Source organism: Podarcis gaigeae, assembly GCF_964106915.1.
Source record: "Podarcis gaigeae genome assembly, chromosome: 2".
Taxonomy (NCBI): domain Eukaryota; kingdom Metazoa; phylum Chordata; class Lepidosauria; order Squamata; family Lacertidae; genus Podarcis; species Podarcis gaigeae.
In genome coordinates this window covers 23,946,689-23,971,190 of record NC_139679.1, presented here as the reverse complement: position 1 = coordinate 23,971,190, position 24,502 = coordinate 23,946,689, and the positions used below count along the sequence as shown (strand labels likewise).

Here is a 24,502-nt window from a genome sequence, read left to right as displayed (position 1 = left end):
AAGAGTTTGGATTTGATATCCCGCCTTTCACTCCCTTTAAGGAGTCTCAAAGCGGCTAACATTCTCCTTTCCCTTCCTCCCCCACAACAAACACTCTGTGAGGTGAGTGGGGCTGAGAGACTTCAGCTAGATTCATAGGCCTCCTACTGCTTTGACTGCTGAGTTGTTGACAGACACCACTTTGAAATACCCCCAAAGGAGGTTGCAATCTTATCCCCACTTACCTGGGAGCCAGCCCTTTTGAACTCAGTAAGTATTAATGTGCTGCTCTGGTTCACCAGAAGTGGCTTAGTCATGCTGACCACATGACCCGGAAGCTGTACGCCGGTTCCCTCGGACAATAAAGCAAGATGAGCGCCGCAACCCCAGAGTCGGCCACGACTGGACCTAATGGTCAGGGGTCCCTTTACCTTTAAGTATTAATGCATACATATGATTGTGCTGAAAAGGTCTCGCATGAAAAACAAAGACTAATGTCTTCCCCTAAGATGATAGAATTTGCAAAACTAGCAGGTTTAACATACAGAATAAGAGAACAAGAAGAGACTCTATATAAATAGAGGAGTGGAAAATCTTTGCTGAGTATTTGGAAAATAACTGTACAGCTGAAGATGCAGCATTAGGAGAAATTCAACAGTGTGATTAATATTTGAATGATGTAAACTGGAGAATGACTAAAATGGTTACAGTAAAATATGCAGGAATGCTAGGCAAATAAAATGAACCATGGAAGGAGGGAAGTCACTGCATATATGCTATTATGTGCTTTATGAATTCTAAGGTCTCAAATACAGAATAAATGTTCATAAATATACAATGCAAACAGACATACATAAGTATATAAACCATGTGTCTGAAATAGTACAGGAGAGCAATTCTGAAGCCATTTTGACTCTCCCAAATTGACCTCAAATATTTCTATGTAAGGAGGAAGGAAATGGGAAAAGCTTTCCAATTGTCTTTGGATTGTAGGGGCTTACACCTCCCTGCAAATACTGTCTGGCAAGTATCTGATAAGCTGAGGAAACTATCAATATGTGTAAGAGATTAAGGAACTAAGGTACCGTATTTTTCGCCCTATAGGACGCACTTTTTCCCCTCCAAAAATGAAGGGGAAATGTGTGTGCGTCCTATGGGGCGAATGCAGGCTTTCGCTGAAGCCTGGAGAGTGAGAGGGGTCAGTGCGCACCGACGCCTCTCGCTCTCCAGGCTTCGCAGACCTCTCCGCAAGCAGCGGGAGCCTGACACTGGGCTCCCGCTGCTTGCGGAGAGTTGCCTGCATGCGGCTTGCAGAGAGCTGCCTGTTTGGGGCCTGGGGTTGGGGGAAGCTCGGGCTTCCCCCGCCCCAGCCCCGCGCCTGGGGGAGAAATAATTCCCCCCCCTTTATTTCACGCCCCAAAAAACTAGGTGCGCCTTATGGGACGGTGCGTCCTATAGGGCGAAAAATATGGTATTTACCATCTTCAAGGAATGACCCTACCCAGAAAATGCAAACAAGTAAGGCATTATCAGGTATCCTGGCAGACAGGAGAGAAGCAACACTCAATTTTCTGCCCGAGACACCTCCTGTGATGTATGTAGGATGTTTTGGGGTGGTGGTCTTGGACTACAGGGTGGGCAATTTCAAAAGTCTTTATAGGAGCTTTGCACACCATTGTTCTATGTTTCTCTTGCCTCCTTGCTAGGAAGGAGGGAGGGGACTCTGTTGCAACAGAAAAATAAAGATTTGCCTTACAGTCATACCTCATGTTACATTTGCTTCATGTTACGTTCTTTCAGGTTACGTCCTGCGGCGACCCGGAAGTACCGGAAAGGGTTGCTTCTGGGTTTCCTCGCTCACGCATGTGCGCAAAATGACATCACACATATGCGCAGAAGTGGCGAATTGCAACCCACGCATGCACAGACACGCCACTGCAGATTGCGCTCTTTTCATGTTGCGAACAGGATCCATTCCGGAGGTACCAGTGTACTTTCCACTGGATCTGGCCCCCATCCATTCATCTCTGACCGATCATAAACTTTAGAGGACTCAGTCCCTTGGGGAGTTGGCCAGCAAAAGCCAACTACCTCTATTTTTCCACATGTAAAATGTTTGAGATGTATAATTTGAAAACTTAATAAAAATAAAAAACCAAGAATCCTGACAGCATACAAATTAATCTGGTTTACCAGACCAGGCAGCAGCCAAGCACAGACAACCAACCACACCCTGCCCCCCAATACCTCACTACCAAGGAAATGTAATAAACGTATAGAAAGAGAACCTACCCAGTTGACTCTGACACAAAACCCCACATTTACACAATACAAAATAATATAAGCCTCTCCCCACCCTCCTTTCCCCCTATCTTATACTGTACACGACACAAAAGCCTCACAAAAAAGGTAGCTGATTTGTAAGAAAGGCTGTACAACCTGAAAAAAGGCAAGGCATGTACCTTTGTAAACCAAGAAAATATTTAATATATATATATATTTTAAAAACCCACACACAACAACCCTGTGAGGTAGGTTAGGCAGAGAGAGTAATTTCATTGCTTATGTGGGGATTTGAACCTGGCTATTCCCAAACCTAGTCTGACACTCTGAGGTAGATTATAATAGGAAAAAACCCAAAACCTTATTCTCCCTACAGGCCACAGAGGAGCAGGGAACCCCCCCCCCCGCCATGAAACCGGAAACCAGCCCAGTGGTTGCGTCTAGGAAGTCACATCTCTATGCACCGGCCTCTGCGTTCCAGCCCACGGGGTCTGAGAAGCGGCGCAAGCGCTACGCGGCTCGCCTGTTGTTTCTTTTTGAAAAAAGGGGGCGGGGCCAGCAGAGCGCCGCCGCGCTTCAGAGACATGTTACCCCGCCGCTTCGTTTCCTTCTTCAGCACCGGTGGCTGTGGTCTCCGCAGGGTCCAAAAGCCCGTCCGACGCGGGTGGCCGGAGGGAGAGAGGCTCCTGACAGGAGAGCGCGGGGGGCAGCCGCCGGGGCGTTTCCTGAGCGGCTCTGCGGGCCCTGTGTCTTCATCCCCCGGCAGCGCCGACGAGGAGGCCCGCGGCTTTCCCGAAGCGCTCCTGGGCTTGTGTCAGAGGAGGCGCTTCCTGCGAGGAGCCGAAGGTCCCCAGAAGCTCACCTGGGACTCTCACCTGAGCGGGGAGCACCCGGGATTGGGGCCTCTGGGCGTCGAGCTGAGGAAGAACCTCGCCGCCCGGTGGTGGGAGTCCGTGGTCACGTCCAGGGAGCAGGTGCTGGGGGTGGATGGCCCGCTCTGCCGTTCTCCTCTCGCGGGCCAAGGGCCGCCCGCGGAGGCTCTCCTTGCGCTGCGCCCCAGAGGCGTTCGGGAAATTTTGGAGAATGACCAGCTAAGCAAAGAGCAGGTGCTGGGCTCTCTGAGGAAGATGCTGGAGGCGTCTAGGGTGCTGCGGGACAGCCTCCTTCACGGTATGGCTCTCTGTCTCTCTTTCCAGAATGCCATTGTTGTTGTTGTTTAATCGTTTAGTCGACTCTTCGTGACCCCCTGGACCAGAGCACGCCAGGCACTCCTGTCTTCCACTGCCTCCCGCAGTTTGGTCAAACTCATGCTGGTAGCTTCGAGAACACTGTCCAACCATCTCGTCCTCTGTCGTCTCCTTCTCCTTGTTGTGCCCTCCATCTTTCCCAACATCAGGGTCTTTTCCAGGGAGTCTTCTCTTCTTGTGAGGTGGCCAAAGTATTGGAGTCTCACCTTCATGATCTGTCCTTCCAGTGAGCACTCAGGGCTGATTTCCTTAAGAATGGATAGGTTTGATCTTCTTGCAGTCCATGGGACTCTCAAGAGTCTCCTCCAGCACCATAATTCAAAAGCATCAATTCTTTGGTGATCAGCCGCCTTTATGGTCCAGCTCTCACTTCTATACATCACTACTGGGAAAACCATAGCTTTTACTATACGGACCTTTGTTGGCAAGGTGATGTCTCTACATACCTAAGTTTTATCACGGATGGAGGGGTTGTATTAGGATGGCAGCCCCTTAACACAGGTCCTCTTATAGTAGGTTTGCAGACCGGAGAACGAAAGGTTTGGTGAAAAGGCAGCTGTTCGAAATGGTGAAAAGCATCTTGAAAAGGTTCCTTTCTTCTCTCATCTGTAGGAACGAAAAAGTTAACATATGGACCCACAAAGGGGAAGGGGGGGAAGTCCAGGGGATTCTACAGAATTCTTTTTATTTTGGTTGTTTGACAATTGTTTGTAAATTTTAAAATTTGAAAAACTAAATAGTTTTTTTTAATAAATAAAAAGATTCCTTTTTAGCTGCAAGGGGGGAGGGGAATATGAAGCAAACCTGCAGCACAGATTAAAAGATGTTAAAAAGGCTGGGGTGAATAAAAAAGTATTTTTTAACTTTCTTTGCACTCCTATAAAAAGTTCGGCCTGCATCTTTGACCGCAGTAATTCCTCCTCTTTTCTTTTTTAAAGATGGAAAGGTGAGGTTGAGCAGCATCAGCTCAGCCAAAAATAAATATGTCATTTTAACAGATGGCAAAGGTCTATTTGGCAAAGTGTTTTGTGACTATTCCGAAATGCAGGTGTTTATGTTGGCAGATTTGCTGTGCAGTAGTGCTGTCCTCTACAATTAACAAACCAGGTGCTGTCTTCGATATACAGCCTGGCTGAAAGGAATGCCTACTAGATCGTCTTCAAACCCTTCTTCAACAAACCTGGTATTAAAATAGTATAAGGACAAGCAGATGAAGGTTATTTTATTGACCGTTTGTACTGTTTCATAACTTGCAGCAACAAACACTGATAACTAATGAGATACCAATAGAAAACTTTGGTGATAAAAAAATATTTCACCTATTATGCAGATGCCTTGTTTCAGAGTCAGCATCTTGAATTGTTATATGAAACACTTGTGCTGTATTTCATTATAGAAAATGCAGGCATTTAGACAGCTGGTTGATTTATGAACTCCCCATTGACTGCTTCTGAAGTTGCAATGCCCAAAGACTTGCTCACATTTGCGTATTAGGTTAACAGTGGAGCGTTCTGGGGAGTTGGCTGTGTTGAATTAGTTACGATGAATTCTGCCAAACCTGCAGCTCCAAAGGTGTTATATATCTATATATATATATATATTGTCAAAAGTGCCTTTCCACCACTCCACACCATTTGAAGTTTAGTGCTGCAGTTGATGGGATATGCAACTCCCCAAGTACAGCTAATGTTCTGCTACCCCTCTGGAAAATATAGCTAAGGTTTTTGTATCTCAATGTGCGCATGCTGGAATGTGTCAATTCTATCACACGTTTATATTATAATATTGGAACTTTCAGTTGAAAAAGGGTACATTTTTTAACACTTCTCTGAAAATACAGATACAAAACATATTTAAAACATAGCACTAAACTCAGAAGTAACCCAGTGTACAGTTGTATATAACAAAGTAATTGTAAGTTTGTGTGAAAAGGTAGTGTATAGCTGTGACACTACTTGGTGTAGTTGCTAGGCTGTCTATGTTCCAGATTCTTTTCCATTATAAAACAGATTAACATATAGGAGCTGTTAACACTTCCTATGAATGCTGACGCCTTTTTATTATTGATTGATTGATTGATTGATTGATTGATTGATTGATAGGTGCCTTACAGCAATACATTGAGTGCCTGGAACTGGTCAACAAGAGATTGCCTTTTGGGGTTGCTCAGATAGGAGTATGTTTCCATCCAGTAAGAAATAATGAAAACGTGAATTACATGAGGTACGTAATTTATGTTCCTAAATAGGCTTTGGTAGAATATTTGGCCACAGGTGCTTATCTCTGCATGTCTCTTCTATTTCTGGAAGAAAAATAATCTCTTCCATTTATTTGTGTTTTAAAGTGTTAATTTGATGGCCTCATGCTGTTGTTTAAAGCACAGGTGAAAGCACGATGACTTCCCTAGTGTGGTACAGCTCTGCTAGAACTGCTGGACAGTGGCTGGACTACTGGTTACGTCAGCGTCTCCAGTGGTGGAGAAAGGTATTCAGTATAGTACTTGCATTATAAGCTTTTAAGGTACAAAGAGAGTGAATTGTCTGCCACTGTTTTTATATGTCCTAAGGAGGCTGCTGAAGGTTAACAGGCTGTAGGTCATTGCCTTCAATATTAGAATAATGATGAACAAACCCACTTTTAGCACTCAAGCAATCATTTGCTTAATTTAAAATATATGAAGCCAACAAGATCCTCAATTAGACTTGCAAGTAGTTCTGCCTCCCGCAGTTACTAAAAATTAGATCCAACTATATGCAAGGATGTGACTTACTAAAAATTCTTCTGGACTGGCAACTAACGTAGAATTATTTGCAAGCTTTCCAAACAAAAAGTATAGTCCAGCAAAAGGAAAGTAAGGCGTTACTGCTGCAATCCTAGATGGCGTTTTATACTTCAGCTCGCTACATTGTCTTTCACAGTCTGTGTATGGTTCCTTCCCACTAATGGATAGTATTCTTGTCACCTCTGATCTCCGTCTGACATGAGAAGTTGTGAAGCATTGGGCATTAGTCTCCTGTGCTTTGAATTATCAGCCAAGTTCTCACCCTCACACATGCCATCCCCCCATGAAATTACAGCTGAAATTTCCCCATGTTTGTTTTACTCCACACCCTGTCTCCACTGATATACACTCCATCTATTCCTTGCATTGGAGTAGGTTGTGGAACTTCTGACTGCACTGTGCCAAAGAAGCAGTTTTTGCCAGGATTTAGGTAGGGAAGGAAAGGGCTAATTTTCTCCCTTGCTCCCTGCTACAGTTCTAATAATTCCCCCAGGGCAGGGGTTATCAGCCTATTTAGGACTTGAGAGCACTTTTGCAAACTGGAGAAATTGTGGTGGGCAACACCTATCCTATTGGCTATAATGGATTGCTTATTTCATGCATAATTGCATCAAAGATAGGGACGCTGTATTGCCCAGGAAGGAAAGGTGTGGGTGCACTTGTGGGGGTCACATTGGTGACCGCAGCATAGTGGCTACTGGTTGTTGTGCATTAAATGTGTGTCTCGTTTGTCCTTGAGCCACAGCCGATATACAGACATGCCACTTTCTGTCAGAGTGAAAAGACAGCTAACTAAAGAATAAGGTTAAACATTAATGCATATGCTTCTGTTTAGACCAGGAAAAAACACAGTGTAGTTAGCATAAATGTCATCTGCACATTCACAGATCCTTCTGTTACTTTTCTGTAGTTTGCAATAAGCCCATCCAGCTTCACCAGTAGTGATCATCATGATGAAGAAGGAAGAAGAAGCAGCAATCTCTATTATAACTTTCCTTGGGGGAAGGAAGTCATAGAAACTCTGAGCAACCTAGGGGATAATGAACTGCTACAAATGTATACAGGAAAAGAATCCAGTTTGCATGTAAGTTTTATTAAATTTATTTTATTTTAAGAGCATTTCTAGGCAGCTTTTCAGTCCCAAACAAGAGCTGCCAAAGTGGTTTACAACATGCATTGCTTAACTAATATACATTCAAGTGAAGCAGATGGGATAAAAACTTTGCCCGGGGGACAGTTTCAAGACTATAAATGATCAACAAGACTCGAAGTAGAAGCAATTCCCCAATTCGAAGTCACTAAGTGCAGAATTATCATGAAGGTGGCAAGCAGGAAGGCAGCAGGTGCTGAGTGGCGTGTTTCTTTCATTGGAAATGAACAAATTAAATATGTAGACACTTTTTCTCTGCTCATCACACATTCCAGCTCTTTTAGAAACACCTTTTAACCTATCTCCCCTTCTCTCCCACCATCACTGTGAACTCTTTTTTTATTGAGTCAGCATGTCAAATGAATGGAAGTTAATCTGCTTATTTACATCTTTCTTATTGTAGAATGTATTCCTGGGTTTTAAAGATTGCCAAATGCACATTTTTGTTTTTTCTCCTTCAGGGTCGAGATGGGAGGAAGAATGTTGTTCCTCATATCCTGTCTGTGAGTGGCAATCTGGACTATGGAGTGTTAGCATATCTCTGTGATGGTATGCAGTTGGCTGAAAATGCTTCAACAAGGAAGAAAGCTCTGCAGAGAAAGGTGATCTTCCTCTTAATGCATATGTAGGCCAGCTAGGAGGTTGAAAAATTAATATACACTGTGGCAGCCTATAACTAAAACACTTGGGTCACTCCTACACAGATGAAAACTAATGGGCGTTATTCTTGTGTTGGATTGTGACCTAGCATATTGCATTATGTGATTAGGGTATTGAATTTTCTATAAAAGGTGATATTGCCCATATTCACTCACCATTATAAAGCATATTCCAGTGCCAAGTGAATGAACAGCAGCAAGCACCGGGCTCAAATGCTACTGAGTTCAGAATGTTTGTTTTTGCCTTAATCAAAGGCAAAGTGCAGCTTGGGACGTGGGTGGCGCTGTGGGTTAAACCACAGAGCCTAGGACTTGCTGATCAGATGGTCAGTGGTTCGAATCCCCGCGAGGGGGTGAGCTCCCGTTGCTCGGTCCTGCTCCTGCCAACCTAGCAGTTCGAAAGCACGTCAAAATGAAAGTAGATAAATAGGTATCGCTCCGGCGGGAAGGTAAACGGTGTTTCCGTGCGCTGCTCTGGTTCGCCAGAAGCAGCTTAGTCATGCTGGCCACATGACCCGGAAGCTGTACGCCGGCTCCCTCGGCCAATAAAGCGAGATGAGCGTCGCAACCCCAGAGTCGGCCACGACTGGACCTAATGGTCAGGGGTCCCTTTACCTTTAAATGCAGCTTGATCTGTTATATGCAGCCAGAACTGTAGTTGAACTCAACTAAGGTTAGTTTAAGCAAGCCTACTTCAATTGTTAGAAGTTGTAACCAGCCATCGCTAAAGTTAACCAGTTTATCAGTTCAGACAACACAACAAACTGGTCAAGCAAAAGCTGCCAAGCTCCTCATTCTTGCCACACAGGAAGGGCAGGGGAAGCATGCAGTCCTGAGAATGTAAACATTCCCATTCTCTTTCTTAGGCTTAACTGGCCATGTTAATTCCCTGGCTTGGGCTCCATTTCCTATGGGTTCAAAAATGAAAATGAACATTATATACTGCCAGTGATTTGTATAGTCCTGGGAATGTTTCATGGTTGTGTATCTCTTTTACTGTTTTGCATTTCAGGTACTTAAACTTCACCCATGTTTGACGCCAATCAAAGTAGCTTTGGATGTGGGAAGAGGCCCTACAATAGAGCTGAGGCAGGTAAGCTATGAAAGTAGGTATGCATATTTTATTCTAATGCAGGAATTTTAATGTAGATAAGCACAGCTTCAGTTCATGTGGCTCAAATGCTGCATCCAATCTTTTTGTCCTAGCTACTATGAAAGGCACTGGCCTTGTTTGGCCAACCAATGGATTACTTAAGAAGGATTGCACAAATGTGCAGGTTCTCAGAGTCACTTGCTTAAAGGTAAAGGTAAAGGTACCCCTGCCCGTACGGGCCAGTCTTGACAGACTCTGGGGTTGTGCGCCCATCTCACTTAAGAGGCCAGGGGCCAGCTCTGTCCGAAGACACTTCCGGGTCACGTGGCCAGCGTGACATCGCTGCTCTAGCGAGCCAGAGCCGCACACGGAAACGCCGTTTACCTTCCCGCTGGTAAGCGGTCCCTATTTATCTACTTGCACCCGGAGGTGCTTTCGAACTGCTAGGTTGGCAGGCGGTCACTTGCTTAGGCACGTATAAATCTTGTCCCTAGTTATTACTTTCTTGCAGGAGTTGTACTGGGGATAAACTTCACACAGCTGATGATCCTAGGGATTAGCATTAATTGCTTAGGAAGCAGAGTAACTGTATACAAAATAAAGAGGGAAAATATTTTCATCGGTTCCTAAGTTAATTTCTATTGCCAAAAACAAGGAAATGTCAAATATATTTGAGGTAAATGAACCAAGGTTAAATTGTTGACATTAGGTGATTTCTTTTTTTGGCTCTTTCTCCTCCAGAATGTATCTTGAATGTTTTTACATCATTAATACTGTCAATTAATTTATTATAATTAAAAAGCTCTGTTTGTTTTCCAGTTTAACATTCCAATCACCGACAGTGTTTCCTTCTTGTAGGTGTGCAAGGGATTGTTCAATGAATTGTTAGAAAATGGGATTTCTGTTTGGCCTGGATATCTCGAAACCGTGCAGTCGTCACTGGAGCAGCTTTTTGCAAAGTAAGAAACATGGGATCGTAGAGCTGTAGAGCTGGAAGAGACCACAAGGATCATCCATTCCAACCCCCTGCAATGCAGTAATATTTTGCCCAATGGTGGGGGTAAAGCTGTGATATAAAATCCAGGCACTGGTCCAGAGACCACATAACCTCTCCTGATTCAGATGTTATGGAGAAATAGTGCTGATCGCGCCCTTCCCCAAAACTTCTAATGACCACTCCCAGCAGCTTCTTATAGCTATTACGTAACATTAGTGATAAGAGAGTACTCTGCAGCACCACATAATGTAACCATTAGGCAGCCAAAAAGCACTCTTCCAATGCTGCTCTCTGGACTCTGCCCAGAGGTAGGACCAGAACAACAGTAACACAGCACCCCCAATTCCCATTCCCCAGAGCCAGTAGGATACCATGGCCAATGGTATCAAAAGCTGAAGAGAGATTAAAGAGCAGGAGCAAGGTCCCGCTCCCACTGTCCCACTGTCTGCAGAGATTAGGGTTGCCATATGTCCGGAATTTCCCTGACATAGTCGGTATTCTGCCCTTGTAAACAGTGTCTGGGCAGAAATTGCTGAAAGTGTAGATTTTGACGGATTTCATTAATATTAGCTCAAAATCTCATTTTTAGCCAAAGTAGCTCAACAACCTTTGTGTCCAGATTTTCACTTTTTGAAATATGGCAACCCTAGTGGAGGTCCTTCAACAGGGTGACCAAGGTTGACTCACTGCCATGTTTTAATAATCATTTGTTACAATATACTCAGTACACTGTCTTGCTTGCCTTAAAAAAAATACCTGAACTGCTTTTGAGAAATCCTATTTTTTATTATCTTAGCATTGCAAATACTTTTGCAGTGGGTCATCACACTTCTGCAGCCTTTCTCCTACCAACATGCTATAGCCCTAGACTGTTTTGTGGCTCCTACACTGGCTCACAAATTGGTATAGCCTTCTATTGCTGTTCTCAGGTTGGGAAAGCAAGATATGGGAATACCAAGGCTGTTCATGCTCTCTGTTGTATCCTTAAAAGTTCAGAGATAGCAGGGTGGTGGCCTGTGGGAGATGAACAGGATAGTAAACGGTGTCTGGGAAAGAAGGAGCCCTGTGCAGTTTTCTTAGAGACAGTGGGCAAACTTCACCTCTACATTACCTTCATCTGCTCCAGTATTGAGTGACTCACTTGGCGTGAAATTGATCTTGGGTTAACAATGGCAACATTGAATCCTGAAAATCTTTCAACAGGTCAATTAGTAAACAAACCCTTTTCCCCCCAAGGAGAAGTGAATGCCTTATAGCAATATTTCTGTAAGTTATTTTTAAAAACCACAAACTCCTGGAAAGTGCTGGTTTTTAATGTACAGAATGCCTAGCTTATTCTTTCAGTGTGTCTCCCCTAATATAAATTTGTCATACTGCTACTGAATACAAGAGCACCAGTTCCACAGGCTTGTTTTTTTGTTTGCAGGTATGATGAAATGAGTATCCTCTTCACAATCCTTGTCAGTGATACCACACTAGAGAATGGTGTTGTCCAGCTAAGGAACAGAGACACCACAATGAAAGAAATGATGCATATATCCCGATTAAAGGACTTCTTAACCAAGTACATTTCAGCAGCTAAAAACATCTGACCTTACAATAAAGACAGTTTCTCTCCTTCCTGACTGAATGGATCTTTCCCCTGATTGTAGCTAACAAAAGCCAGGAAAATTGACTTCTTTTTCTGATACAGTGGTACCTCAGGTTACATATGCTTCAGGTTACAGATACCGCTAACCCAGAAATATTGCTTCAGGTTAAGAACTTTGCTTCAGGATGAGAACAGAAATCATGCTCCGGTGGTGCGGCGGCGGCAGCAAGAGGCCACATTAGCTAAAGTGGTGCTTCAGGTTAAGAACAGTTTCAGGTTAAGTACGGACCTCCGGAACGAATTAAGTACTTAACCTGAGGTACCACTGTACATTGTTCTGTTCTCTAGGGGGCTCTCTTGCATCATGCAATAAGATGAGGCAAAACCATGCAAATGGAAAGCCACAGCTTTCAGTTCATAGTAATATTACAAAACATCTAAGAAGCAGAGGGCAAGCAAAGATATAACTATCCTTTGATAACTAGCAGTTTGGCGCCTTCCAGACCCCAGGAGATCTTAATATTTTCACAACATAGCAACATCTTCATCTGAAAGGAATTAGTGCACTGTTGATCAATAAATTTGTCTTTTTATATAGTAGAAATAGGCATGGATGACTTGTGTGCAGTGGAGCAGTTGTCATCTGAACATGGACCCATCATAAACTTGTTAACCAAATTAATTCTGCTTCCATTTCCAACATAAGCATATATAAATGGCATTCCCATAAACTGGAATATACATTAGCTTAAGTGTCCCAGGTTCATATGCAAAATCATTCTCCATTGTAATTGAATGGTGGGGGGGGGGGGAGAGACTTGGAACCAATGAAGTGAGGTGGTGGTTTTCCACTTCCTTGATTGCTGATGTGTCAGTTTGAATAAATGCTGAACATCAGGTTGGAGACACGTAGCAGGGGCAAGCAGGTAATATTGAACTTGTCAAAAGGTAAAGGAAAGGTTCTAGATCTGCTGTGTCATCTTGGCTGTAGTATCTCGAGACAACTGGTATCAAACTAGAGTCCTGTAAAGACAAACAAACGGACATGGGCTTTGTTGAAGAATATTCTAAAGCTACTGGGAAACAGTCAGGTTTAGAGGAACAATTGGCAGCTTCCTACTGGTGGGGTAATCTAATCAATATATGAAAAACAATTCTTAAGAGATTAGGTGGGGAGTAAGGCAGTGACTGCAAAAAAATTGAGTGATTTTATATATATATATATATATATATTTGAGTGATTATATATATATATATATATATATATATATATATATATAAAATAATATTGAAAAAATGAAGGTTTCGCTGCTGTTTCTACACTCTTGAGTAGTATGCCTTTTGGTTTGTGGTTCCTTCCCACACCCCATATTTCCCCCCCAAGGCGTTGCAAATCACTAGAAACTACTGGTATTTTTGGATATAATACTCGAGCTTCAGTTTTATAAGCTTCCTCCTCCCTTTATGTGTTCTGAATCCCTCTTTTTTGCATCCAAATTATAGTTTGTGCATGTCCTCCAAACCACATTTATAAATCATAGCTTGGTTCTGGTGGTCTGTAATATAGAATGAAGTAGTAGAGTGTTGGGGACAACAACGATGACAAAATGAGACCAAGTCTTGCTTTTGTCTGAACCAAACTTTGGACATTCCAGTGGCTGAATTGGTTATCTAGCATTTAAGAGAAAAAGAGGATACTATCTTTAACACATGACAAATAGTAAGTAAATTAAAGATTTGTGCCTACCCACTACAGGCAGAAACATTATCAAAATGGACATAATTGGAGAATCTGAGAAAAACCCCAGTTGCTTGTGAATAACGAGGAAGGAACTACCTTTTTATCTTCGGATGACAACTTCTGCATAGTCCACAGTAGTATCCCCATCAAGGATCACTAGAATAAATAAGAAATGAAGTTAACTTTTTTAAAAAAGGCTGTGTACACACTATATATTTGAAGCACAATATTTACCTCTCCCAGTTTTTCAATTGCCAGCAACCCTTAACAAATTGCAGTGCCCAGAACTGTTTGAGGGAGCAAGTGCTTTGAATATGCTTTAAAGGCATAATGTGTATATAACCTTAGTCATATCAGTTTCCATGTTGGTATATCCTGCCATTCCATAACTATTACAGGTAGCATCACATTCATGTAATTCAGGGAAGCAGCATAGTTCCAGGTTTCATTGGGGGACCTTCCATGTCTTCCCATCTAAACTTGAAAAATGTAGGGTGCAATCCAATAGTACTTGCCATGTGCATTGTCTGCTAATTTTGGTGTCAGTTGTGGATAGCAACTTGTACCTTCAAGTGTTTGCATTTTTAAAAGATATTTTTGCTATAATATGAGCTGAAAGGTATTTGTAATATGTGTCTAAAATACATTTTTTATGTGAATTTTCTCCTACCTATTTGCGGGGACAATGCCTATTTATAAATCCTCCATTTCTTCTATGTAAAATGTTTCTTTTTCAGTAGGGCCAGAATTCCTTAAGAACTCGTTGTAAACAGAACACAGCATCTTGTGAGATACCAGTTTGCAGCAGTCATTATAATAAGGCTGCAATCCTTCACAAGATAACAGCTGTGTTATTACTACTACAACAACAACAACAACTTTTATTTACGTATATCCCACCCTCGCTGGCCAAGACCGGGCTCAGGGTGGCTAACATCAAATATCTAATACATTAAAACATAAGATCAAACCATCAGTTGAAATACAGCTTAAAATCAGAATAAAATCAGATGGCAACCCATGAATTATAACTATAACTACTTTACTATAAAGTAAAGTTCTCCAAAAACAAACATGAAATGCAAGAATATGAATGTTCCTCAATGTCACTGTAGAGCAGCCTGTTTGTAACAAGCAGAGAACTCACTGTAAAGTAGCAAAGGATGCATTGGGTACAAATCTGGAGTTCTGTACTATGTTAATTAAAAAATATCTCAGTTCAATTCTTTCTCTCCTAGGAAGTAAATTCCATTGAGCTAAATAGGATATTCACAGCATAAGACTGCAGCCTTAGACTGCTTATTTAGGATAGGGATGGGGAACCTGTGGCCCTCCAGATGTTGAACTACAAATCTCATTAGCCACAGCCAGCATTGCTAGCGATCAGGGGTGGTGGTAGTTAGTCCAGCAACATCTAGAGGGCATAGGTTCTCTATTACTGCTTCGAGGTAAGGTCTTTTGGGGTAATTCCAAAAAATCATATATATATTGCTGTGCTCACTAACATGGTTGTAAGCGGTAATGAATCATAAAACTGGTTTCAAAACTGAAATAAATATTTTCAGTACCACTAATATTGCATGGTGGGGGCTATTTCTGTTTCAATATATCATTTCTTAAAGGTTGCAAACAAAACTAAATGTTTTGTCCTTTTAATTTTTTTGTTTTTGAAATGAAAGTTCGTGGAGTTTTGAAAATTTTCTCATATTGATTGAGTTTGGACATTATTTTTAATCATAATGCGCATGAGCTGCATGCTGGTAGTTCTTTTTCACTTCTTTCTTTGTTTAGTATTAACTCACTAATGCACATAATCTAATATAGTTTGCTTTTAGTAGGATTGTCCAACTCAGGAGGGCAAACCTGTATTCAACCTAGCATTGCTTTATTTAGGGAATTCAAGATAGACTTTACCATTTCTGTTGTCTTCCTTCTTGGTTTTAAGTTTCACATTGCAATACTCATTTTCTTCACATACTGAATAGAATGCAAGAAAGAATAAGTGAAAAGATGAGTTAACTGGCATTTCTGGCCTGCAAAAACAGTTCAATTTTTTTATATGTTCTGCCTCAAATCAGAAATTATGTTCTTCATCCTTAAATCCATGGTCTTGAAAGGTCAGGAATGTGATGGGACTATTTAACAAAACTGAAATTAAATCTCTGTTAAGATACAGGGAAATACTAAATACAATTCTCAATTGCATGATTCCCAGGATGAGGTTTTAATGATTGATAGGAATGAAACTGGGCATATTTTGTACTTCTGGAAGTGCTAAAATTGCTTTTCTATATATCCCTTTTCAGGAAAGAGTTATTAGAGTTTGGGTTTGTCAGTTCTTTGCATTTACTCCTTCACATGAAAGAGTTCCTTATTAGCTCTTTTCAGAAATATGTTCCACTTATATGAGAAAAGTACCTGTAGTTGCCATGAATGCCCCTCATAAAATATCTACCTTGAGGCTTTGGAACACAGGGAGGTACTAGTCTACATAAATCTTCAGGCTCTCCTGTTCTTGAGCCTTATGATTTCAGCATTAGGCCTACTGCAACTCTTTTCAGTCCTGTTTTCTATTCTCTCTTCTCAGCCAGCTTTCAAAGCTCTTTGCACCAGCTCCTGATAGTCAGCTGGCTATATGGTTTGGCCCATTGGCACATGTCATTCTACACACTACAGGGTATCATGTGCTGCTTCCGTATGAGCTATAGTGTCCTTTATAACATGTGCCTAAAAGATTTGTTGTGTGTGTTTCTACCCCCCTACCCCCTGTGGTGATGTTACAACAAAGGATTTGTAAAATATTCATTCCCCTTGCCATATAGAGTCAGAATTCCTAGAACCAAATCTTGTTTCTTTCAATAGAATACTTTGTCTTGGTTTCCAGAGTGGCTGGGTCAACCCAGTCAGATGTGTGGGGTATAAACAGTAAAATTATCATTACGGAATGGGATGTCCCTATTTCCCCCGGAGAAATGTTGGGAGGTTATGGAATTGCTCGGTCTTTACCAGTATCATAAACGTCACCATTGTCACTGCTTGGGCGATGGGCTGAAAAGACAACAGCTGGTTTGCTGCCTGTACTCTGTTTTCCTGTGAAATATAAGCAAAATACAGTGATAGGGTTAAAATGTGTTTCTGATAAGGAAGGCCTCTCTTTCCCCTGTGAAGTGCATCCTCTTCTCTTGGCTCTAGGTCACGGGTGACGAATTTGGGTCTAATTTAATGCAGTTGGGGGAGCCCAGAGAGACATGGACAAAATAATGTGCATGGGCTGAAACGGATGAGCAATGGAAGGATGAAGTGGGAGAAAGCCCATGTTCTTGCCAAGGCTGTCCCTCCCCTAGTACAAGGAGGAGAAAGATGAGTGGTGGAAAGGGAGATGCAGAGAGAGGGAAAGTGGGTGGCAGTAAGCGTTAATTGTAAGGTCAGTCTTCACAGGCCCTGCCCACTGCCAGTACGCCACCCTGATCAAGGGATGAGGCCTACAACAAAAGGTTCCCTGCCCTTGCTCTAAATACCGGAACCATTTCAACTTAGCCATCAAACAAATGTGCTATGCAGTGGTACCTCGGGTTACATACGCTTCAGATTACATACGCTTCAGGTTACAGACTCCGCTAACCCAAAAATAGTGCTTCAGGTTAAGAACTTTGCTTCAGGATGAGAACAGAAATCGTGCTCCGGCGGTGCAGCGGCAGCAGGAGGCTCCATTAGCTAAAGTGGTGCTTCTGGTTAAGAACAGTTTCAGGTTAAGAACAGACCTCCGGAACGAATTAAGTACTTAACCCAAGGTACCACTGTACCAATCTTACATACATGGGTGAGGGACCTCAGGCCTTGGGTGCCAATGCAGCCCTTGACGCTTATCTTTACAAGTCTCAAGGCTTTCTCCAGGACACACCCATAGGAACATAGGAAACTGCCTCATCCCTAGTCAGGCCATTGGCCCAACTAACACCATGTTGTCTACTCTTGACTGGTGACATTCTAGTCAGAGAAGACCAACTGAAATGAATCAGCCAAAGTTAGTCGTGTCTATAACTTCAGCGGGTCTGTTCTAAGTAAGGAACGGGTAAAATCCTGGGCCTAGACGGAAAAACCAAGCGATGCTTTACGAGATGAATTTTGGCAGCTCGGTGGACCAGAGAGGTAGCTATGAGGTTGCTAAACCCCGGGTTTTCTATAGGCCTTTATGAATAGGATTAAGGTGCATGGAGACCAGAATGACTAGGCCCCAGTTCACATTGCCACAGTGGCAAAGAGAATGCATGTCGCCGTCTCTTGTTTGGCCTAGAACACGTTTCAAGGCAAAATTAACAACATGGAGTGCAGATGCGATCTGGGGTGAAAGAAAAGTGAGGAAAGGTCAGGGAAGTTAATTCAACCTAGGCTTGGTTTCAAAATCGCCGTGTGGTTCTGAATGACATTGTGAAAGCTGTCTGTCAGATGCTCAAGCACTTTTATCAGGAGGAAAAGCTGATAAGGATTCTGCCAAAGCACAAAGATGTCGCCACACCAGCGCTACTCAAGGTAAGGAAAGATTGCTCTCTCATTATCAAATGCTTTGTTGTGAATTAGTTTGCCGGTACAGTCAGCACACCAGAATAAATCTGCATGGTTTTTTTTTACTTTTCATCTTTGTGAGTGTAAAACCAAATGCGAAGTGCTTGTTCCCTCAAACCTCAAGTTAATATTTGTGTGTACCATGTGCTAGGGTACATGACTCGCAGAAGGTTTAGGAGCACCATGAATTTTCTGGACAGAAATAAGTTTGTCTTGCCAGGGAAGGGTTCAGCTTAGCTCGCTTGGAAGGGAGTTGATTTGATTTGATTTATACCTGGAGGTCTCAGGGTGGTTCACAGAACAAAATCAGAATATAAAACCACAAAATATATAATCAAAATAAAAACAACAAGCCAATACGCTCCCCCCCAAAATACCTCAGCAGCACGCTGAGAAAGCCCTCTCTTGCATCCTCGCCAACGTGTCTCCGAGGGTGATGGGACCAAGAGAAAGGCATCTTACCTAGATCTCAAACCCTGGGCACATTTGTCTGGGAGAATATAGTCTCTCAGAACATCGAGATCCAAGCCGTTATTTAAGTTGTTAGAAGATACGTTAAATAAAAAATGAATATATATCATATATCATGCTATGCTTTGCGAAAACACTTTCCACCTAGACAGGTGAAACTAACACCCTTGACTAACACCTGCCTTTAAATGCATTTGACACTGCAACTTTTTTAAAAAATCATGTGTTTGTTATAAGTTTAGCTTGTGTGGAGTGCTGAGTGTTGCCAGGAAGCAATGCCTTTTTGGGCAAAGTGCAGCAACTTTTTGATTAAATTATTTTTGTTGTTGTTGTAGCCCCCAGTGATGGGGAATTCTGAAAGAGTGTGTTGGAAATCTTCTACATCCTCTGATACACATGTTGGGTTGCCATGCACCTGGAATTTCCTGGACATAGATGGGACTTGGCCTTTAGAGTCCGGTAAAATCCAGATGTATGGCAACCCACATTGGAAGGGTAAAGGTAACTCACTCTAGAGGCCGGGAGCCAGCGCTGTCTGCAGACACTTCTGGGTCATGTGGCCAGCGTGACAAGCTGCATCTGGCGAGCCAGCGCAGCACATGGAAACGCTGTTTACCTTCCCACTAGTAAGTGGTCCCTATAGGTTGGTAGGCGCTGGGACCGAGCAACGGGAGCGGGGATTCGAACCACCGACCTGACAATCGGCAAGTCCTAGGCACTGAGGTTTTACCCACAGCGCCACCCGTGTCCCTCATTGGAAGTGTAGGTTTTGGCAACTTTTGTGTCTAGATTTTCGCTTTTTGAAATATGGCAACCCTATATTATCCTTTAGATAAGATTGTCATTGTTGTGGAGTCTTTGAATAAGCTAAATTTGTCTCTACAGACATCTTTCGTGCTGTGGGGTGTTTGGGAATATATCACATCATTCAAGTGCATAATCATGGCACCAATCTGGTAAAAGTTGCTGGTTTCAGTTGACTACAGACATAAACTGCTATAAGCTTTGAGATACCGCCACTGATGTCAATAACATTAAAAGCTAGTTAGCTGAATTAACCTTAATTCAAGAAAACGAAAATGCCCACTCCGTGCCATTGCTATTGCCAATATCATGAATATCAAGCCAGAATTTACAGAGAGGTGCTTAAGAAGAGGAAATAATTTCATGATGAAATGACAGAAACAGTGGCAGAAATCCAAAGGATCTATTCAAGACAGATGTTTTTATGTAATTGTTGATAATCTAATTTCCAGTCTTAAAAATCATTATGAAGTTGTGGAGCTTTTAGACGAGAAACTTTGGGTTTCTGTGGGCATACACCAAAATGACTAAAAACCAGGTGGAGTAAATGTGCAAGTCCTTCACCAAAGAGCACCAAATCACAACAGATTTGTTTAAAGAAGTGAAGTATCTGAAAGCAATTCATTTGTTTCCCTTTGGAAAAACCGTTTGGTACCATTTAACCCAGGGGTCAGCAACCTTTTCCAGCCATGGGCCGGTCCACCGTCCCTCAGACCATGTGGTGGGCTGGACTATATTTTGAAAAAAAATATGAACGAATTCCTATGCCCCACAAATAACCCAGAGATGCATTTTAAATAAAAGGACACATTCTACTCATGTAAAAACACACTGATTCCCAGACCGTCTGCAGGCCAGATTGAGAAGGCAGTTGAGCCACATCTAGCCCACGGGCCTTAGGTTGCCTACCCCTGAATTAACCTTTCAAATAAGATTAATGAACTTAACATTTCAAGCTTATTTGTGCAGTTCATATCTTCTGCACTCTTGCAGTGACGGTAGCTAAAGCAAAGAGGTCACTGGGCACTTTGGCATGTGTTCAAAAATGGGTCAAGAGCACATCACAATTTTTGGAACCTTGGTCACTGAATCAAAACAGGAAAGTAAACTAAACTTCCAGTGTATCTGAAGAAGTGTGCATGCACACGAAAGCTCATACCAAGAACTAACTTAGTTGGTCTTTAAGGTGCTACTGGAAGGAATTTTTTTGTTTTGACTATGGCAGACCAACACGGCTACCTATCTGTAACTTAAACTTTAATTATAACATTTAAACATTTCCTAATAGAAAAACCTGCACAGGACTGTTAAATGTGTTGTAGGCAGATAGACTGATGGCCAGTAGGGTGATATCAGAAATTAAAGTCTAAAAAACAACAAAAAGGGATCCTCATATAGGTAAAGCAGAGTCATACTTACTTGCTTTACACCAAGGAAGAATCAGCAGTGCAATTGCTGCACTTACTGCTAGCAGCAACAACAGCAGAAGTAAGGGAGGCACAATGTATGCTACCAAGTTTTTATTCTTTTTCTCTTCTGCCACTGGGAGAAATATAATCATATGGATGTTAGGTAAACATGGATGAGGTTCCTGTCCAAATGGGATGCATTTTTAAGTAAAATGAAACAACAACAGCAACTAAATAGATTCTAGATTGTTTAAAATTTGTGCAAGAGGTGGCATTCTGGCAACTTTCCATGTACAGTCCCCACACCATTACAAATAGTTCTCCAATTCCTAGGAACAGATTTGTGAGGAGTCTGCAAGGGGGAAGAAACTTCCATTTCCTCATAAGCAGAACTCTGTGCCGTTCACAGAAAGGAAGTTAGCCTAAGCCAATGCTTTTTAACCATGGGTGCAGCCTTAAGCCTGTCAGTAGGGACGACTGTTCTTATACAAGCCATATTCCATTCAAAGCTCTGCCGGGAAATCCCTGGTTTTTGCTGGTGTTTAGTCCCAGGTTGTTGTTTTTGTGTATGTGTCCCATTCTTATGTCTTTAAGTGCATTTTCCTTTTAACCTTTAATTTGCTCTTTAGCCATGGATGTTTGTATGGCAAATGTAGACTCTGGCCCTGTGCGCAGAGGTCTTTCTTTTTGAATTTGGGCGCACTGGCTTTTCAGGTGCAAATGTCACCTGTCATGACAGGCTCTTGGGTTCTTACAAGCTGTAAGTTCTCAACACGGCAGGCTCATAATTGATGAGAACACAATGAGGATTCCCAACTGAGACTTTTCAAGATCACACCCTAAAACCAGAACTCTCGAGATATTAGAAAATACACATACCTCTTAATGTAATGTTGAGTCCACGGCTGTACCGGGTTTCATTAAATCTTTGAGCTTTACATTTATATTCACCCAGATCGCTGTTGGACATGACTGTGAGGTTAAACACAGCCCTTTCTTCTGTCCTGTTTGTTGTTGCATAGCCCACAGCCTTGGTCTGGTTTCTGAAAAGTGTGTAGTTAATTGGCAGCCAATCAGTCTTTGAGTAGTAGCACACCAGGATCACATTCCCGCCTATGATGGTTTCGTTTGGATGGCTGCAAATGCTGAAAACAGCTTTGGACCCTGAGCAAGTAGCGAAATTGTCAGGCACATCTGTAATGAGAAGTCAAGAAGCAAACAACTCCTTAGAATATGCTGTGTGCTGAATTGGAAAATGCATTCGGGCACTGTTGCTCTGCTCCCCAGCAGCTGGTTTTTGCGTTGTGGCATTGAGTGCCTGTGGAACACGGTATTTCCATATAGACATCCTGATCAAAATCACTAGACCATGAATTGATAAGATAACCTCTGGAAGATATCTAAGTGTCTTCTGTCAGTGAATTCCATTAATTCCAAATAAGGGCAAAGACACTGCAGAGGGGGAGAATCAGCTTTCAGGAGTGAGTTGGAGTGGACATTGTAAAGCGGGGGGGGGGGGGGAGAGAAGAGAGGTAGAACACCCTGTATATCTACTTCATGGGTAGGCAAACTAAGGCCCGAGGGCCAGATCCGGCCCAATCATCTTCTAAATCCAGCCCATGGACGGTCTGGGAATCAGTATGTTTTTACATGAGTGGAATGTGTCCTTTTATTTAAGATGCATGTCTGGGTTATTTGTGGGGCATAGGAATTCATCCCCCCCAAATATAGTCTGCCCCCCCTCAAGGTTTGAGGGACAGTGGGCCCAGCCCCCTGCTGAAAAAGTTTGCTTACTCCTGCTCTACTTCAAATCCCCCCTCACAAATCAACATTTCCCAAAGTGAAACAATCGCTGCTGTGTCAGAACTTTAATGTACATCTTTGTGTGTAGTACGTAACCAACCCCGAGGTCTTTGCCAGTTATCAAAAGCTTGGGCAGAATAGTATTAGCAATAGCAATTGTAGTAATTCACTTATATTCTGCTCTTGTACAGACACACTCAGAGAGTGGTTTACAGCAAAAAAGAGAGAAATACATAACCATAAAATACATTGAAACCTATGCTACAAATTAACAGCAGCAATGTCACAATATATAGCTGTAAAACCCAACACATAGAGAAAATCACTACTTGACAAGCTCCTTTTCTGTAAGCCTTAATTAAAACTTTAGATCAGATTTGAACAGATGATTCTATATTTTCTGCTCAGATTGGTGTTTGATACACAGAGGTTTCCAAGAAAGAGAAAGGTGAAGAAAGACCTCAGGACCTTATAGGCTGGACTCCACCCCTCACCCCAAGTGATATACCATTAACTCTCTTGTTGGAAGGACTTCAGGTGAGAGAGAGGAAGGGAGGGAGGGAGGCAGTCTGCCTTATTTTCCTCCACCAGAACAAATGTTGCTCAACCTTTTTAAACCCACGTCCACTTTTAGCTAACATAAATATCCCAAAGCCCTTCAAATCTAGCTCTCCTAATTCTTTTTTTTTTTAATTTCCAAGTGGATTGAAATTTTGTGACTTTTGATTTTGCACTTATAGTATTTTTGGAAACACCCCTCCCCCCAAATAGCTTCATACACTCCTTTGAGGGTGTCCTCTAGTTGAGAAACACTGACCTTCACTATCTTCTCCCCCACCACAGGGCTATTGGTGCTAGAATAGCACCTGTGGGAAGGATCCTGATGACCTTTTCTATTTTGATATTGTTTGTTGTGGGTTTTTAAAACAATTTAAATGAGATATACCAAGCAGCGATCCCTCTTGCTGTTCTGGCTTCTGGGATAGCTGCACAGCCTGCATTCACTCCATAAGGACGCACACACATTTCCCCTTACTTTTTAGGAGGGAAAAAGTGAGTCTTATAGAGCAAAAAATACGGTAAGTAACTGAAATAAAGTAGAATTATTGCACTAAGTAAGAAAGAATTATTGCAATGCGCCAAGGCAAAGATGATTTACTGATCTTATATACATATAGTTGAACATACCATCTATTCTAGTATAGCATTTTGAATCTCACTACTGTAAGTTGAAGGAGAAACTTACCTTTTTGATCAACATTGTTACCACCCCTGTAATCCAGGTTGGGTAGACTTGAATGAGCTGAAAGAAGAAAAAAGAGGTTAATCAAATGGGCAGCATTGTAGAAATAGGCACCACTAAAAACAGGAATATTTCATACCACATACTAAAGGGAGACACACAAACACTAAGCACTTCAGCATTTTTAACAAGAATGGAGAAATGGTTTAGTTTTCATCCTCAAAGCAGTGGTTCTGCTAAATAAGTATTGTCTGAATAACGTTGAGCAATAAATATGAGGAAGCTGATTTAGGGGAAATAGATTTCTGTTTGCTGAAAGAAAGAAAAAAAAGTCTTGACATTTATCTTGTGTTCAGATTCAAGCTTGATCGTTCTGATGATCAAACATACATACTACCTAGTATTCAGAAAGTGAGTTGTGAGGGATCTCAGACTGTGATGCACTGTATAAATGATCTGAGAAAGATCAGCCTCCGACGCAAACTGCATTGCTTCACCCGCACAACCCCTTTGTAGCTTGAGTTGCTGGCTCAGACAGCTATTTTGCATGTATGTGGAAGGGGGAAGCTGGACTGTAGTGCAGCTGGAAGAAAAGGAGAACAGAAGAGAAAGGGTAGGAAATGACGTTTTGCTTAGAAAACAACTTTCAAGTCAGCACAGGCACTTGGGTGTTGTACAGGCATCCCT

The 24,502-nt window shown here is 42.2% G+C and overlaps 3 protein-coding genes and 1 long non-coding RNA gene across 5 annotated transcripts in view; 3 read left to right on the top strand and 1 right to left on the bottom strand.

Moving 5' to 3' along the window:
• The first annotated feature begins 2,702 nt into the window (after positions 1–2,702).
• POLG2 (DNA polymerase gamma 2, accessory subunit) lies at positions 2,703–11,820 on the top strand. Its single transcript, XM_083727608.1, has 8 exons — positions 2,703–3,432; positions 5,612–5,732; positions 5,888–5,993; positions 7,202–7,375; positions 7,903–8,043; positions 9,113–9,193; positions 10,052–10,152; positions 11,617–11,820. The coding sequence occupies exons 1-8, from the start codon at positions 2,721–2,723 to the stop codon at positions 11,780–11,782; spliced, it is 1,602 nt and encodes a 533-aa protein (XP_083583734.1). The 5' UTR covers positions 2,703–2,720; the 3' UTR covers positions 11,783–11,820.
• On the bottom strand, positions 10,956–24,063 carry MILR1 (mast cell immunoglobulin like receptor 1). Of its 2 annotated transcripts, XM_083727833.1 has the most exons (9): positions 23,955–24,062; positions 23,819–23,875; positions 21,649–21,963; positions 20,780–20,902; positions 16,529–16,612; positions 15,437–15,499; positions 13,619–13,678; positions 12,108–12,804; positions 10,956–11,874 (listed from the first exon to the last, which is right to left on the bottom strand). In XM_083727833.1, exons 1-7 carry the CDS (start codon positions 23,995–23,997, stop codon positions 13,623–13,625), a joined length of 741 nt encoding a protein of 246 aa, XP_083583959.1. In that variant the 5' UTR covers positions 23,998–24,062; the 3' UTR covers positions 10,956–11,874; positions 12,108–12,804; positions 13,619–13,622. The 2 variants fall into 2 exon arrangements, with proteins under 2 accessions (XP_083583959.1, XP_083583960.1); XM_083727834.1 differs by lacking the exon at positions 20,780–20,902 and having other exon boundaries at positions 23,955–24,063.
• The window catches only part of LOC310839343, a 292,189-nt gene continuing 284,305 nt past the window's right edge, over positions 16,619–24,502 (top strand). Inside the window, exon 1 of the long non-coding RNA XR_014561456.1 lies at positions 16,619–17,197. This is a non-coding gene — a long non-coding RNA (uncharacterized lncRNA). The remainder of the gene's footprint in view (positions 17,198–24,502) is intronic.
• The window catches only part of PECAM1 (platelet and endothelial cell adhesion molecule 1), a 58,187-nt gene continuing 51,101 nt past the window's right edge, over positions 17,417–24,502 (top strand). Inside the window, exon 1 of the mRNA XM_083727523.1 lies at positions 17,417–18,052. The gene's annotated coding sequence lies outside the window, so the exon portion shown is untranslated. The remainder of the gene's footprint in view (positions 18,053–24,502) is intronic.